The 14813-nt window shown below is 51.9% G+C and overlaps 1 protein-coding gene across 1 annotated transcript; it reads left to right on the top strand.

Moving 5' to 3' along the window:
• Positions 1–481: 481 nt before the first annotated feature.
• rudhira (breast carcinoma-amplified sequence 3 protein rudhira) lies at positions 482–14761 on the top strand (the record flags this gene model as incomplete). Its single annotated transcript, XM_037215956.1, is given in 5 exon segments — positions 482–558; positions 11587–11707; positions 12434–12610; positions 14066–14275; positions 14580–14761. Coding segments are annotated over 5 exon segments (701 nt in total), but the record flags the coding sequence as incomplete, so codon positions are not given.
• Between the last annotated feature and the right edge of the window lie 52 nt (positions 14762–14813).

The following is a 14813-nucleotide window of genomic DNA, read 5'->3' as shown; positions in this document are numbered from 1 at the left end:
TTTTTGACTCGAAATAACGTTGCCACAGCGCTAAAATAACAGAACCGCCTCAACGCTGCAAGGTCGTCGTGTTTCCGGGCTCATATGTTCGCTGCATGACGACACAACATACGGTGCTCCGCTAATGGGCCGTGAGGGGCGCCCCAGTCCCCCGTTCGTGACTGGACAGGCTGGAGCGAGGCGTTAGTCAGGCCGGGCGGCCGGGGTGAGACCGCCGTACAGTGGCGGCGGCGACGCGGGTCAGAGCGGCCGCAGCCCGTAACCTAACCCCAGCCGGAGACGCAGCCGGCGGGCGCGGTGTCTGCCGGCCACCTGAGCCGCGGCTAGAGGACCGCAGCCTGTCGCCTGTGACGCGGGAGCACCCGGCCAGACGCTCTGGACGTCGCCACTGCCCCGGCCGCCGCTGCCGTGTCCTGCAGTCAGCAGGCCGCTGCCGTGCCGTGCGAGGACGAGGAGAGTGATGAAGCCAGCGGGCCGAGTTCCCAGACGTGGCACGCGGGCCCCGTCCCAGCACCCGACTCTGGAGCCGGCACTGGAAACGTCGGCAATGCCGCGCAGGTGGGACGGACATTCGTGCCTACTGGGTGTGGCACGGGACGCGAGCAGCTGGGTGTGGCGCCGTCCGACACGAGCTGCTGGGGAGCTGCTGGGGGTAGCGCCGTCCGACACGAGCTGCTGGGGCTCGTGTCGGGCTGCTGAGCTGCCGTCTGACACGAGCTGTCCGGTAGGCGACTTCCTTTCATGTACGGTCTTCTGTAGTACCCGGCCAGAGCCATCAACGGGTACTTTCTGCCCTTTGTGATTATTGTTATGCTTTCTTTTGGTTGTGTGCGTATGAGGTACGCCACACCGTCGCAGCCCAATGCCTGTACAAACACATCAAATGCTCCTTGCCCTTTCAAACCTTTGAGCCGCCACTTCATGCAAATCCACGTGCCGGAACGGTACACGGATTTGCGCGACTCCCCAGAGGCTGGGAGCCTCGGATAGACGGGTCAGTCGGCGGACGACTCCCCAGAGGCTGTGAGCCTCGGATAGGCGGGCCAGTCGGCGGACGGTGCAGTGCATAGCAGCTCCGCGCTACTGGGAATCCGTAAGTAGGCGCTTGTGGAGAGATAAGAATGAAATCTGGCTCAGGGAGTGATGATTTTCTGGTTATAAACCTTGCACTCTTACGTGAAGGTCCAAGATCGATCACGGTTACGTCATTACTCGGAGCCCGGGATTTGGCCGTGCTACACACTGCGTAAAATGGTGTGTGAAAACGCTTCACCCGAGTCCGTCCTGTAAAAAACGAGACAAGTGCGGTGTCCCGGCCGGCAGTCTCGGTCACCGCGCGGCTGAATTTAGTCACGCTAGCATTGATCCCTGTTTGGGCGTCTGGTCAGGAGGAAGCGGCAGATGCCCGCTTAACGCAAATGATGTCAGCCAGCGATCGCCCGTGACGGGGGAGGGGGGACCACTTCTCCCGAGTTCCAGGAAAAACTTCAGGACCATGCAAGGATACGCGCACCATACTTGTAGCATCAAATAGATCGTTAATTTCACACACTGGGGGCGTTTTTTTCTATTGCGGCGGAGTCCGCAAACTATGTGCGCGTGCACTATAAAACTCAAATCCATGAACTGAATAGGACAATTCCCAATCGCCGGAAGCTTCTCTTCCACTCGGCTTCACATCTTGGTGCACTACCCGCCTCCCTACACTGATACACATGATTTGCATTCCGTATTCGCGTTCCACCAGGATATCGACCTAAGAACCGTTTCGTCAGCTCCAGGATTACTGCACTAGGTTGCCATGACCTTGAGGGCTTGGCGTGATATGTTCTCTGCGGGCAATCCGTGATCTACAGCTCGATGACAGACTGATGGCAGAACTATAATAACACGCAATAGTTTTTTTTCTTATGCATGCTAATTCGATTGCGAATCTGCGATGTTGTTTTTTGGTCATCTTATCGATTGATCTGTGCCTTAATGACCCCAGGGTCATCCATAAATTACAGTACGCCTGAACGGAACGGAAATGAGCTGTTGCTCAAGTGCAACAAGGATCTGGAGCTGGGAAGATGACGGTTTCCGTTGCTCCTTAACGCCACGCTCGGGTGGGGGGTGAAGCTCGCTAAATGAGTTGGAAAGGGGTCGAACAATGAAAAATTGTCAATCTCGGAATGCTAACAACCCTCTTAAAACACGCGAACAGACGGGTTTCTGCACAGATTTTACCTAGTATCTTCTCAGAGTTGGGGAAGGGGCTTAAGTCCGAAGCTTTCCTTCCCCCCCCCCAGCTGAAAAGCAACCACACCCAACCGCTGGGGATGCGGTAGCAAGTAGGGGGGGGGGGGGGCGGCCAAAGGAGAGGGAGGGCAGCCTCCTTATGCGCTATTTTTGCGTGTTTTACCATAATTTTGTGCAACAGACGACAAAAACAGCCATGATATACATTCACCGAGCCCGGAGAACTCTGAAGAGAATCCTGACTGCCGGGGCTGCGCCTCTGTTACAAAACAGGCCATTTTTTCGGAATAACTTTTAACAGCGTAACCAAGAGAAGAGAGATTCTGCCGAGCGTAGCCAGTGCGTAACCGGAGACGGGCTAAAGAGTTGCCCCCCCCCCCCCCCTCCACTGCCCCCAAATGTAACGCATAGACGAACGGCCCCTAGAACAAAACAAAGGCTGTTTACCGATGTTAAGCGTTATTGAAGGATGTTTTCGATCAGCTGGCTCGCCTTTGTTTTGTTTTTGTCGTTTTCAAGGACGTCGCTGTTGTGCAGCTGGACGGGCGTGTGTTGCTGCCCGAGTTTCAAGAGAAAATTGGCGTTGATCCAGTTGTCTTGACGCCTTTGCTATTGAGTCGGCCAGGTTGGTTTATGGAAACGCTCTTTAGCTGGCGATGTAGGTCATGGCTCGTAATTGTAACTGAAACTGAAACTCGGACATCGGGGTAACTGCGCCATAGCCTGTTCGGTAATTTTTTACTTGGGTACCTGTATGGCCGACGGAGGGAAGAGCTACGCTAGCTGCAGGGTTTCGAGTATTGTCGTGTGGGGCAAAAGCTGTGAGGCATCAGCTAACATTGTGACGTCACTGAAAATGGTTTTGCATCGATCGGGATCGGGGTTCTTTCGGGCCGACTGAAGGCCATAAGGCTTTTGCTTGTGATATGATGTCACTGGTATTCGGCTGGGTATGTGACGTCACTGGTCGTGAGTGTGTAAGGCTCTTTTGGGTCCACTGAATGCCGTAATGCATCAGCTGACCATGTGTCGTCACTGGTATTCGATTGGACATCAGGCGCGGCCGACCTCGTTCCATCTTTACTTTTCGTACCTGTCTGCTGCAAGCATTTGCGTGCCGCATAAAGGTTTGACCGAATTACCCCAATGTGGTGACATCCCTAACCATCACTTCATACGAGTGCACTTAGGCCCCACGACCACGGTGTGTCGTGGTCCGCGAAGTATCACCGGATAGCGTGACGTCACTGGTATTCGAATAAATACTGGGCGCAACAGGCCGTGCTTCATTTTTACCTTTGTACTTGTCTACTGCAAGCATTGGCGTGCTGGATGAAAGCTGCCGAACCACCTGAGTGTGTGACATCACTGGCCATGAGTTCCAACGGTTGCTTTTCGGCCAACTGAAGACCGCAAGGTGTCAGCTAGCGACGCTCACTGCTATACGACTGTAAGACGTCAATGGCTGTGGGTTTCCACGGGACCTATAGGACCGACGAAATGCCGTTAGGTATCAGCTGGCGATATGACGTCACTGGTATTTGGCTGAACATCAGGCAACAGGTCATGCCCCCATTTATACCTTTCGTACATGTCTGCTGCAAGTATTGGCGGATTTTTTGTGCGGCCAACTAAAGACCATAAAGCATCAGCTAACGATGTGACGTCGCTGGCACTCGACTGTGCGTGTCGCTGGTCATGAGGTTTTACGGCCTCTTTTGGGCCGACGAAAGGTCATACGGCAATGACTGAAGATGTGACGTCACTGGTATTCGAATGAACTTCGGGCGCGACAGACATGTTCCACCTTTATCTTTGGTACCTGTCCATTGCAGGCATTGCCGTGGAAGGCTCTGCCAAATTACCTGAGTGTGTACGTCACTGACCATTAATTTGCACACTCTTTTGAGCCTACTATAGGCCACAAGGCATCAGCTGACGATATGATGTCACTGGGTTTCGACTAGACATCATGCGCAAACAGGCCATGCTCCATCTAAGCCATGTTTCGTCTGTACCTTTCGCACCTATCTACTGCAAGTATTCGCGCGACACAGGGGCTCCGCCGAATTACCTGAGCGTGTGGTGTAACTAGTTATGAGTTAACGCGGGTTTTACTCTGGCTGAATGAAGGACAATCAAGCATCAGCTGACGATATATGACGTCACTGGTATTCGACTAAACTCCAGGCGCGACAGGCCATGTTCCATCTTTACCTTTCGTACCTGTCTCTTGGAAGTATGGGCGTGCTGAATGAAGGCTCTGTCGGGTCCTCCTGAGTAAGTAACGTCACTGGTCAAGAGCTTTTTACGGGACCTTTTGTACCCCCAAACGGTAAAATGCATCAGCTGATGATATGACGTCACTGGTGTCCGACTTAACAATCAGGCGCGACAGGCCATGTTCTATCTTACCTTTCGTACCCGTCTATTACAAGTATTGACGTGCTGAATGAAGGCTCTGTCGAGTCTCCTGGGTGTGTAACGTTACTGGTCATGAGTTTTTTTTCTGGCTCCTTGGAACCCTCTATAGGGAAAATTCATCAGTTGACGACATGATGTCAATGGTGTTCGACTTAACATGAGGCGTAACAGGTCATGTTCCATCTATGCCTTTCGTACCTGTTAAGTATTGGTGCGTTAAATGATGGCTCTGCCGAGTCACCCTGAGTGTGCGACGTCACTGGTCATGAATTTTTACCGACTATTTTTGGCTGAGCGAAAGCCATAAGGCATCAGCTAACGAAATGACGTCACTGGTAATCCACTGAGTGTGTGACGTCACTGGTCATGGGCTTTTACGGGCCTTTTTGCCGAGTTCAGGTCATTAGGCAGTCAGATAACGTTATGGCGTCACTTGTATTCGAATTAACATCAGTTGCAATAAGCCATGTTCATCTTTACCTTTTGCACCTGCCTACTGCAAGATTCGTGCGCTACAAAAAGGCTCTGTCGATTCGCCTGAGCGTGTGGTGTAACTGGGCCATGAGTTTGTGGCAGGTTTACTCGGGCTGACTGACGGACATCAAGCATCAGCTGACGATATGACGTCACTGGTAATCGACTAAACTCCAGACGAATGATCTGAGTGGGTGACGTCGCTGGTCATGAGTTCATACGGATTCACTTGGGCCGCCCAAGGCCACAAAGCAACACCTGCCGTGAAGCATCACAGGATGATATGTCGTCACTGTTATTCGACTTAACATCAGGTCCAACATGCCACGTACTTCTTTACCTTTTGTGCTTGTTTATTAAAGGTATTGACGTGCTGAATGAAGGCTCCGTCGAATCTCCTGAGTGTGTGACGTCACTTGGTCACGAGTTTTTTACGGGCTCCTTTGAACCCATTTTAGGTTATAATGCATCAGCTGACGACATGACGTTACTGGTGCTCGACTAAACATCAGGGGCAACAGGTCATGCTCCCACATTTGCCTTTCGCACCTGGCTGCTGCAAATATTCGCGTGCTATATGAAGGCTCCGCCGAATCACCTGAGTATGTGACGTCACTGATCATCAGTTGGTAGGAAGGTCACTTGGCCACCTACGGCTACGGAGTTCCGCAGCAGAGGTGGGAGATGCACCATAGTTAAGCACACTAATTTATTGTGCGCACCATTAGTAACAACTTCAAACGCAACGGGCTGTTCAACGACGAAAACTTTGAACAAACGTAAACACAAAAACAAAAGGTGATCCCAGCCCACAAACCGACGTATATGCAAAGCTATTCCGCCCGACATCACAGGATGCGCCCCTGAGCAGCTACGGTCCGGAATGTCCTGATGGCTAAATAATAATCAGGGGCGCCGCCTAGCGGCCATAAGTCTGGGGCACAGCCCGAATATCAGTGACGTCATATGGTCAGGTGATGCTTGATGTCCTTCAGTCAGCCCGAGTAAGCCCGCTTAACTCATGACCAGCTACACCACATGCTCAGGTGATTCGGCAGAGCCTTTATGTAGCGCGCGAAATACTTGCAGTATAGAGGTGCGAAAGGCAAAGATGGAACATGGCCTGTTGCGGCCTGAGATTAAGTCAAATACCAGTGATGTCATATCGTCAACTGATGTCTTGAGCCCTATAGGTAAAAAAAAGCAGCCCGTAAAGAACTCATGACCAGTGACACTACACACTCAGGGGATTCACAGAGCTTTCCCTTAAGCATGTCAGTGCTTACAAATAGACAGGTACGAAAGGTACAGACGAACATGGCCTGTCGCGCCTGGTGTTAAGTTGAATACCAGTGACGTCACATCGCCAGATGATGCTTGATGTCCTTCAGTCAGCCCGAGTAAACCCGCGTAAACTCATAGCCAGTCACAACCAAACGCTCAGGTGATTGGGCAGAGCCTTTATGTGGCGCGCGAATACTTGCAGTAGATAGGTGCGGAAGGTAAAGATGAAACTTGACATATTGTATCTGATGCTTAATTGAATACCAATGACGTCATATCGTTACCTGATGCCTAATGGCCTTAAGTCGGCCCAAAAAGGCCCGAGAAAACTCATGACCAATGGCGTCACACACCTAGTGGATTACCAGTGACGACATATCGTTAGATGATGCCTTATGGCTTTCACTCGGCCAGCAATAGCCTGTAAAAACTCATGACGACGCACTCAGGTGATTCGGCGGAGCTAATATTAGGCTCGCCAATACTTTAACAGGTGCAAAAGGCAAAGATGGAACATGACATGTTGTGCCTGATGTTAAGTCGAACACCAGTGACATCATATCGTCAGCTGAAGCATTATACCATATAGGGGGTTGAAAAGAGCCCGTAAGAACTCTTAACCAATGACGTGATATAACACGCGAATGCTTGCAGTAGGCAGGTACGAAAGGTAAAGATGGAACATGGCCTGTTGCGCTTGATGTTGAGTCGAATACCAGTGACGTCATATCATCCCGCGATACTTCACAGGATATGATGCTTTGTTGGCATTGAGCTGCCCAAGTGAACCTGTATAAACTCATGACCAGTGACGTCACGCACTCAGATGGTTCGGCATCACCTTGATATAGCACGCAAATGCTTGCAGTAAACAGGTACGAAAGGCAAAGATAGAGCATGGCCTGTTGCGCATGACATCTAGACGAAAACCGGTGACGTCATATGGTCAGCTGATGTGGTGTGGCTTACGGTGGGTTCAAAGCAGTCTGTGTAAATTAATGGTTAGTGACGTTACACACTCAGGTGATTCGGCAGAGCCTTCCTTCAGCATTCAAATGCTTGCAATGGACAGGTACCAAAGGTAAAGATGAAGCATGGCCTGTCCCGCCTGAATTTTATTCGGATACCAGTGACGTCACATCTTCAGTTAATGTCGTATGACCTTTCGTCGGCCCAAAAGAGGCCTTAAATCTGATCACAAGTGACATCACACACAGTCGAATACCAGTGACGTCACATCATTAGGTTATGCTCTACGGCCCTCAGTTGGCCCCCAAAGATCCATAAAAATGCATGACCAGTGACGTCACACACTCACGTGATTTGGTAGCTTTTATTCATCACGCCTGTACTTGCAATAGACAGGTACGAAGGTAAAATGAAGCATGACCAGTTGCGACCAATATTTAGTCGAATATCAGTGACGTCACGATACCCGGTGATATTTCACGGAACATGATACACCGCGGCCGTGGGGCCTAAGTGCACTCGTATCAAGTGATGAGTAGTGACGTCACACATTCAGGTGATTCGGTCAAGCTTTTATTCGGCACGCAAATGCGTGCAGCAGACAGGTACGAAAGGTAAAGATGGAGTAAGGCCTGTTGCGCCTGATGTTTCATTGAATACCAGCGACGACATATCGTCAGGTGATGCTTTACGGCATTCATTGCACCCAAAAGATCCCTAAAGCCTCACAACCAGTGACGTCACATATCCAGTCGAATACCAGTGACATCATATCGCTAGCAAATGCCTTGTAGCCTTCAGTCGGCCCAAAAGAACCCGATCGATGCAAACCCATTTTCAGTGACGTCACTACGTCGGCTGATACCTAACAGCATTTCTCCATCACGGCAGTACAGGAACCCTGCGGCCAGCGTAGCTCTCTCCCCACCGTCGGCAATACAGGTACCCAAGTAAAAAAAAGCCGCCTGTTCGACCATCACCACTCCGTTGTACGCTTTTTCACTTGGTCGAGATTTATTGTCACTGTTGTTGAGGATTTGGATATGTAGATAGGTTCTTAAACACCCAGTTAATTGTTTAGTGGGTGCATTTTTTGGCAGGGACCATTCATAGCATGTAGGGTATACCCTAGCCCAGAGCCTTGTCACCAACTAATCCCAACACACAGTAAGTATCAGCCAGGCCAGATATAGGTTGAATAAGCATGCCACAGAGGTCAACTGTTGATGGACTGTGTATGTCTGAAACTAATAAGCTACACTTTCTACGGATCCTGAGGTCAATAAGGTCAAAGCTGCATATCAACCTTAAGTCTGGTGGGTGTGGTTAAATTTTTCAAGTATGCCTGTATTCCTCATAAAAACATTTGTTTCAGTTTGATTTTTTTAGTGTGAGGTCATAGTGAACAAATACATGGTAGTTTTAACCTTATGGACAAAGTTACATACTTGTGGGCAAGGAAAATTAGGGTCTTGCCCAGTTATCCTCCCTACATGCCAATAAACCAGGTATTGAGCAAAATTCAAAAAATATGTTACAGAATCCAGGTTCAAGGAACCATCATTGGGGGTTTCTCTGCAGGTGAGATCTATTTTGTGATTTAGTCAACCTGTCAGCACTGTATGAGTTATACAGATATTAGGTGGTCACCATAAATTCTCCCTATATTTTGGTTGAACACTATCAGCACCTTGCTCTCCAAGTAGATTGTACCATTACCACAAGAGCATCATTAAGATTTTTTGTTATGTTTGATTGCTTCCAGCTATATGTCACTCATGCAGGTCACTGCCAGATCCAGGAAGGGTGTGGATAGGGATTGTGAGGAATAAGCATGTCGATAACTTCTCTAGTTTTATCAAAGTACCATGCAACATCATAATTTAGGATGCATTTTAGTGTTGCATAACTGCAGGAGGCCTGAAAAAGGCAGAATGGATAAGATGTATTTATTTTGTGCTTAAATAAATAAAAAGAGCCTGCTTGCCACATGAGCAGCAGAATTTTACCATATTTGAGTTACTGTTTACTTGCATTGCATACCATCTACTGATCTTTTGAGTTACTCTACTTGTGAAACTCAAATATAGTATTAACAGCTCTTACAGGCATTATAGTATTGTGCAGGGCTTCATTTTATTTTCATGATTGAGGTTTTTAGCCAAACAGTCTCACTCATTTATCAGTTATATTTGTTGATCACAGTGGCTGCCATTGTAGGCAGATGGGGCATTTCTTGTCCCCTGATAGCAAGAATGGTTATTATGGTTTCACTTAGTGTATTAGGCAGAAATTCACAGAGGAAATGGTGAATTCAGATCATGGGGGCCAGTTCTGGCTCAAGGCTTTGCAGAAGCCTTTCTTGATGCTATCACTGTGGTTTATTTTATTTTTTAATCAAAGTGGTCATATTCATGATCTAGGACCCAGTGCATTTTATGAGCCCCATTTGTCATTTGTTGTCTTTTCTGGTTATTTGATGGGATAATATAGTTATTGCATTATAGATTGGTGTACCTACAGTTAGGCCAACTCTTGTTAGCTGCCATCACATACCATGGTAGATGTGTTTTGATATGTAATGCATGACAATTTCTTGTGTGTAGAGTTTTAGGACTAATCATTATAATCTTCCATTATGTACACATACATATTGTATGAATTAGTAGGTTAATGCATTGTTGATTAAGATACCTGCAGTTCTCAGTATATTGCCATCAGGTCCCATAAGTGTGTATGTCCTCATAGTTATCATTGCAGCCAAGATATTATCAAAGTCAGTTTTGTTGCAGTTGTTCCCACTAAATACTGGGGTAGCCCACCCTTGACGAATCATGATGTTGATTGTTGATTTGGAACATGCCGATAGGACACCCCCAGTGTTGACTTGGAACACCCCCAATGCTGGCTGGGGGGGGGCCCAATGTTACTTGCCAGAATGTTCCAAAAATGATGTATGAAATACAGCACAAAACTTTTCTTCTGTGGGTATTATTTGATCACTATGACCATTACTCTGCTCAAATAAAGGACTACTTGATAACTGATGAAAAACAGTTGTCAAAATAGAGTTGTTTAAGTCCCATGGGAGACTATGCCACTGGACTGCAGGACCACCCCAGTCATTTGAAGAAGAAATGGTGCCATTGCTCATGGATGATTGAAGCCATTTAAGTATCAAATTTGAACTGACTTGTGTGAGTTCTATCTTGTCTTGCCAAAAATATCACTGATTCTTCAATTGGCTTCAATTTTACACAGATTCGGGTGGCTCATTTAATACTTACAATTACGTTCCACTTTTCTTGGAATGCATGTTGTGACTATTTGCGGTCTTGCAGATCATTGCTTGATATTGCCACATTTTTTTAAAGGCTGTGTGCTGATCTATACACAGGGGCCTGGATGTACAGATCAAGCAGGTCTGCTCATCTGCAAGGTGAAAAACTGAAGTTATGCAGATTAGTAAACCTGGACTTTTTTCTCCACTTTTTTGTGATGTAGCAGCAGCTGTCACTGCTGTGTTGGAAATGGCCGCACAGATGTGACACAGATGCCCATGGTTCTTGAATGATGTCACCACTGATCCTGAGAAATGATACCACAAGAATTTCACTTTCCTATAAACCCTCTTTTCAGAATTTGGCTTCCCTCTGGTATGTGGGCTGATGCCAGCCAGCATGTGTGACCTCTGACCTTGTCTGACTTCTACAGGCTGGCCTCTGGTATGTTGGTCAATACCCACCTGCCTGCATGACCTCTGACCTTGTCTGAGCTGTGCAGGTTGGATTCCAATGTGTTGATCAATGCCTGCCAGCTTGGGTGACCTCCAGCCTTGTCTGACCTGCACAGACAGGCCTCTGTGACTTCTGATGTCTGACTTGCAAGAACTGCATCCAGTATGTCGGCCAACACCCGCCGGCCAGTGTAAACTGTGACCTTGCCCGGCCTGCCCAGGCTGGCTTGTGTGACCTCTGACCTGCGTAGGCTGGCCTCCGGTATGTCGGCCGACGCCCGCCGACCTGTGTGATCTCTGACCTTGTCTGACCTGTGCAGGCTGGCCTCTGGTATGTCGGCCGACGTCCGTCGACCTGTGTGATCTCTGACCTTGTCTGACCTGTGCAGGCTGGCCTCTGGTATGTCGGCCGACGCCCGCCGACCTGCGTGATCTCTGACCTTGTCTGACCTGCGCAGGCTGGCCTCCGGTATGTCGGCCGACGCCCGCCGGGCCAGCCGGCCCTGTGGCCAGACGGCCCGGCCTGAGACCGTCACAGAGAAGTCCTTCATGGAGTCTGTCACCGGCATCATCAACGAGGTGCGTGCTGGCTGCTGAGCAGAGGCTCATGCTTCAGGGGCAGACCGAGACCCGGCCGCCGCGGCCCGTGTGCGGCTGTCTGCCGGTGGGAGACCCAGCCCGCCGCTCCCCGTGTGCGGCTGTCCGCGGGGGACCCGGCCACCGCTCCCCGTGTGCGGCTGTCCGCGGGAGGGGGGGGACCCGGCTGCCACTCCCCGTGTGCGGCTGTCCGCGGGAGGGGGGGACCCGGCTGCCACTCCCCGTGTGCGGCTGTCCGCGGGGGACCCGGCCACCGCTCCCCGTGTGCGGCTGTCCGCGGGAGGGGGGGACCCGCTGCCACTACCCCTTGTGACGGCTGTCCGCGGGAGGGGGGGACACGCTGCACTCCCCGTGTGCGGCTGTCCGCGGGAGGGGGGGACCCGGCTGCCACTCCCCGTGTGCGGCTGTCCGCGAGGGGGGGGGGGGGGCACCGCTGCCATTTCACCGTTTGTGCTGTCCGCGGTGGGGACACGGCCCCTGGCCAATCCCTCGTGTGCGGCCTGTCCGCGGGGGACCCGGCCGCCGCTCCCCGTGTGCGGCTGTCCGCGGGGGACCTGGCCGCCGCTCCCCGTGCGCGGCTGTGCGCGGGGGGATCCGGCCACCGCTTCCCGTGTGCGGCTGTCTGCGGGGGGAGGACACGGCTGCCACTCCCCGTGTGCGGCTGGCTGGTGGGCGTGGCGCAGCTGACACCACCCACCGCCCCTGCAGGTTGTGCCCACCAGCTACGCCCACCAGCAGCCGGGCGCTGACCACCGTGAGACGGTGCAGTGGGCCCGCTTCGAGCAGTGCGACATCAACGACATCTGCAACTACAGCGAGGCCATGGAGGCGAACGGCAACGTGGCGCCGCTGGTGCTGGTGATCGGCTACAGCACGGGTGTACAGGTGGGCGCGCTCGGCCTCCGACGGAGCCGTCTGGCGACGCTCTCCGGGCCGCCCACCGACACGCTCGCACCGACGTGTCGGTGGACGGGGGCGCTCGGCCGCCGACGGAGCCAACTGGCGACGCTCTCCGGGCCGCCCACCGACACGCTCGCACCGACGTGTCGGTGGGCGGGGAGCGTGTCGGTGGACGGGGGCGCGCTGGGTATGCCGCCCACGCACGGCTCTGTTAGCTCCATATCAAGTGTTTTCAACAGGATTCGTGTAAAGCTAATCTGACAGTACGGTGCTTTTGATGTGCTGGAGCTTGGAGCGAATGTGGCGAGGTGCTGGGCAACGACTAAGCTAAAGGGACATGTCCACGTACGATGTCCAAATTAAGCTGCACGTACGTGCTCAAACGTATCTGAGTTGAAATGTGACGCCCTTTTGTCAAAGGTCGCCATCCGAAGCTAAAAGGTGTCTTTGAAAGAGTAATATGTTGGCGTCTTCCCATGCTTGTGGAATGTGTTCATGGTTATCACTTATTGAAATGTTTACTTGGCACACATTATAATTCACATGCGTTCTGCACAATATCTGGTCAGTCATCTTGATCCCAAAATTGCTTTACGGGTAAACAATATGGTGGCTGAAAAGCTGATTTCGGTCAAAGGAGGCAGCGCGAAGCTATCTCTGCGACACCAAATCAGTCACATTCAGGCTGGCTGTGGCTTTGTGTGCCCTAAATTAGCGCCTTTACAGTTCTCGGCAGAAATCGTAATAGATCAGCGCGGCGAATTCGGACGTCTGCTGAGATGACAGCCGCAGTGCCTGTCATAATTGTTGTTCTGAAAACAACCTTTTGCTGAGCATATCACATTATCACATGCGGTACGTTTGGCTTTTGTCAAATACCTTCGAGCTGTTGAAAACTGATAGCAGACGGCGAATGCAGCTTGCGACAAATACCCTGGAGTTATTGAAATACCATTATTGCATAGTGCTGTTAGAACCAAGCTTTATGGAGCTGAAAATCGGTGCCGACTAGTTGCTGACGTCTTGCTGTTGATGTCGCGATGTTGGCGCGCGTTTGACGGTATAACAAGCGCTTCTTGGCCGCCACAATGGTTGATTCCGGTGGGCTTTTGGGACTGGCCCTAGAAGTGAGGTGCGACATCCCATTACATGTGCACAGGAATGGTGTGTTTATCTGGTTATAGTATGACGAAGTGAGAAGTTCGGAAAGTGGAATCTGGAATTCGGCCCGATCATTTTAAGACTTCCAGTCCTTGAAGCTATCAGTCATTCGGTAGCACGCTGGCTGTGGCCTGCCTGGCGGCGCGCTGGTGTGGGGTCGCAGCGAGAGGCCAGACCAGCCTGGGCCGCCTGTCGTCCTCCGGCGTGTCCTGTTAGCCGCCAGTGGCCCGTGCCGAGGTGGGCCCGCTGACGCCGCCGCGCGCCGCCCGCCGCCGCCAGGTGTGGCTGCTGCTGGGCAGCGGCGAGGCGCAGGAGGTGCTCTCGTGGCGTCAGGGCGTGGTGCGTGACGCCCGGCTGCTGCCATCGCCCGAGGCCGCCATGGAGGACGTCTACCGCCAGAAGCGGCCATTGATGGCCGTTTGTGACGCGGCCGGCACCGACACCCAGTTCTGCTCGGTCGGCCTCATCAGCCTGCGGACCGGCGAACAGGTCAGCTGGCCGGGCGCCAGCGGCGCACACTGGCCAATGGACAGTGTCGGAAGCTGCCAGCTTCTCTGGAGTCGGTGCCCTCTGCTGCGAGCAGACTCACGTCATCCTTGTCGATGGTCGTGCGTGTGTGCCGTCCCCTGTACGCTTTTATGCGGCTGTCGTGGCGTGCGCCGGTGATTTGTGTCCAGTTGGAACACCAGGGACCCCCGGCCGACTGAGCGAGTGTTGCGAAGTCGGGCGAAGTGGGGTGTGGCGCCGCCTATAATGCTGCTCGGTCAGCCCCACCCGACGCCGTGCGCCGCAGGTGAAGAGCGTCAAGTTCAAGTCGGCCATCAGCGCCGTGTTGGCCAGCCGGCGCGTCATGGTGGTCACGTTCCCCGGCAAGCTGGCTGTCTTCGACGCCGGCACGTTCGAAGATCGGTTCTCAGTCACCACCTGCTACCCAGCACCCGGCGTGCTCGACAACCCGGTGGCTCTCGGACACAGGTGAACCTGAAATGCCGAGACCTCTCCTATGGGGGGGGGGGGGGGGGGGGGG

Source organism: Pollicipes pollicipes, unplaced genomic scaffold (assembly GCF_011947565.3).
Source record: "Pollicipes pollicipes isolate AB1234 unplaced genomic scaffold, Ppol_2.1 Scaffold_4002;HRSCAF=4701_pilon_pilon_pilon, whole genome shotgun sequence".
NCBI classification, from domain to species: domain Eukaryota; kingdom Metazoa; phylum Arthropoda; class Thecostraca; order Pollicipedomorpha; family Pollicipedidae; genus Pollicipes; species Pollicipes pollicipes.
The sequence above is the reverse complement of the archived record's forward strand: the minus strand, read 5'-3'. Positions and strand labels throughout refer to the sequence as shown.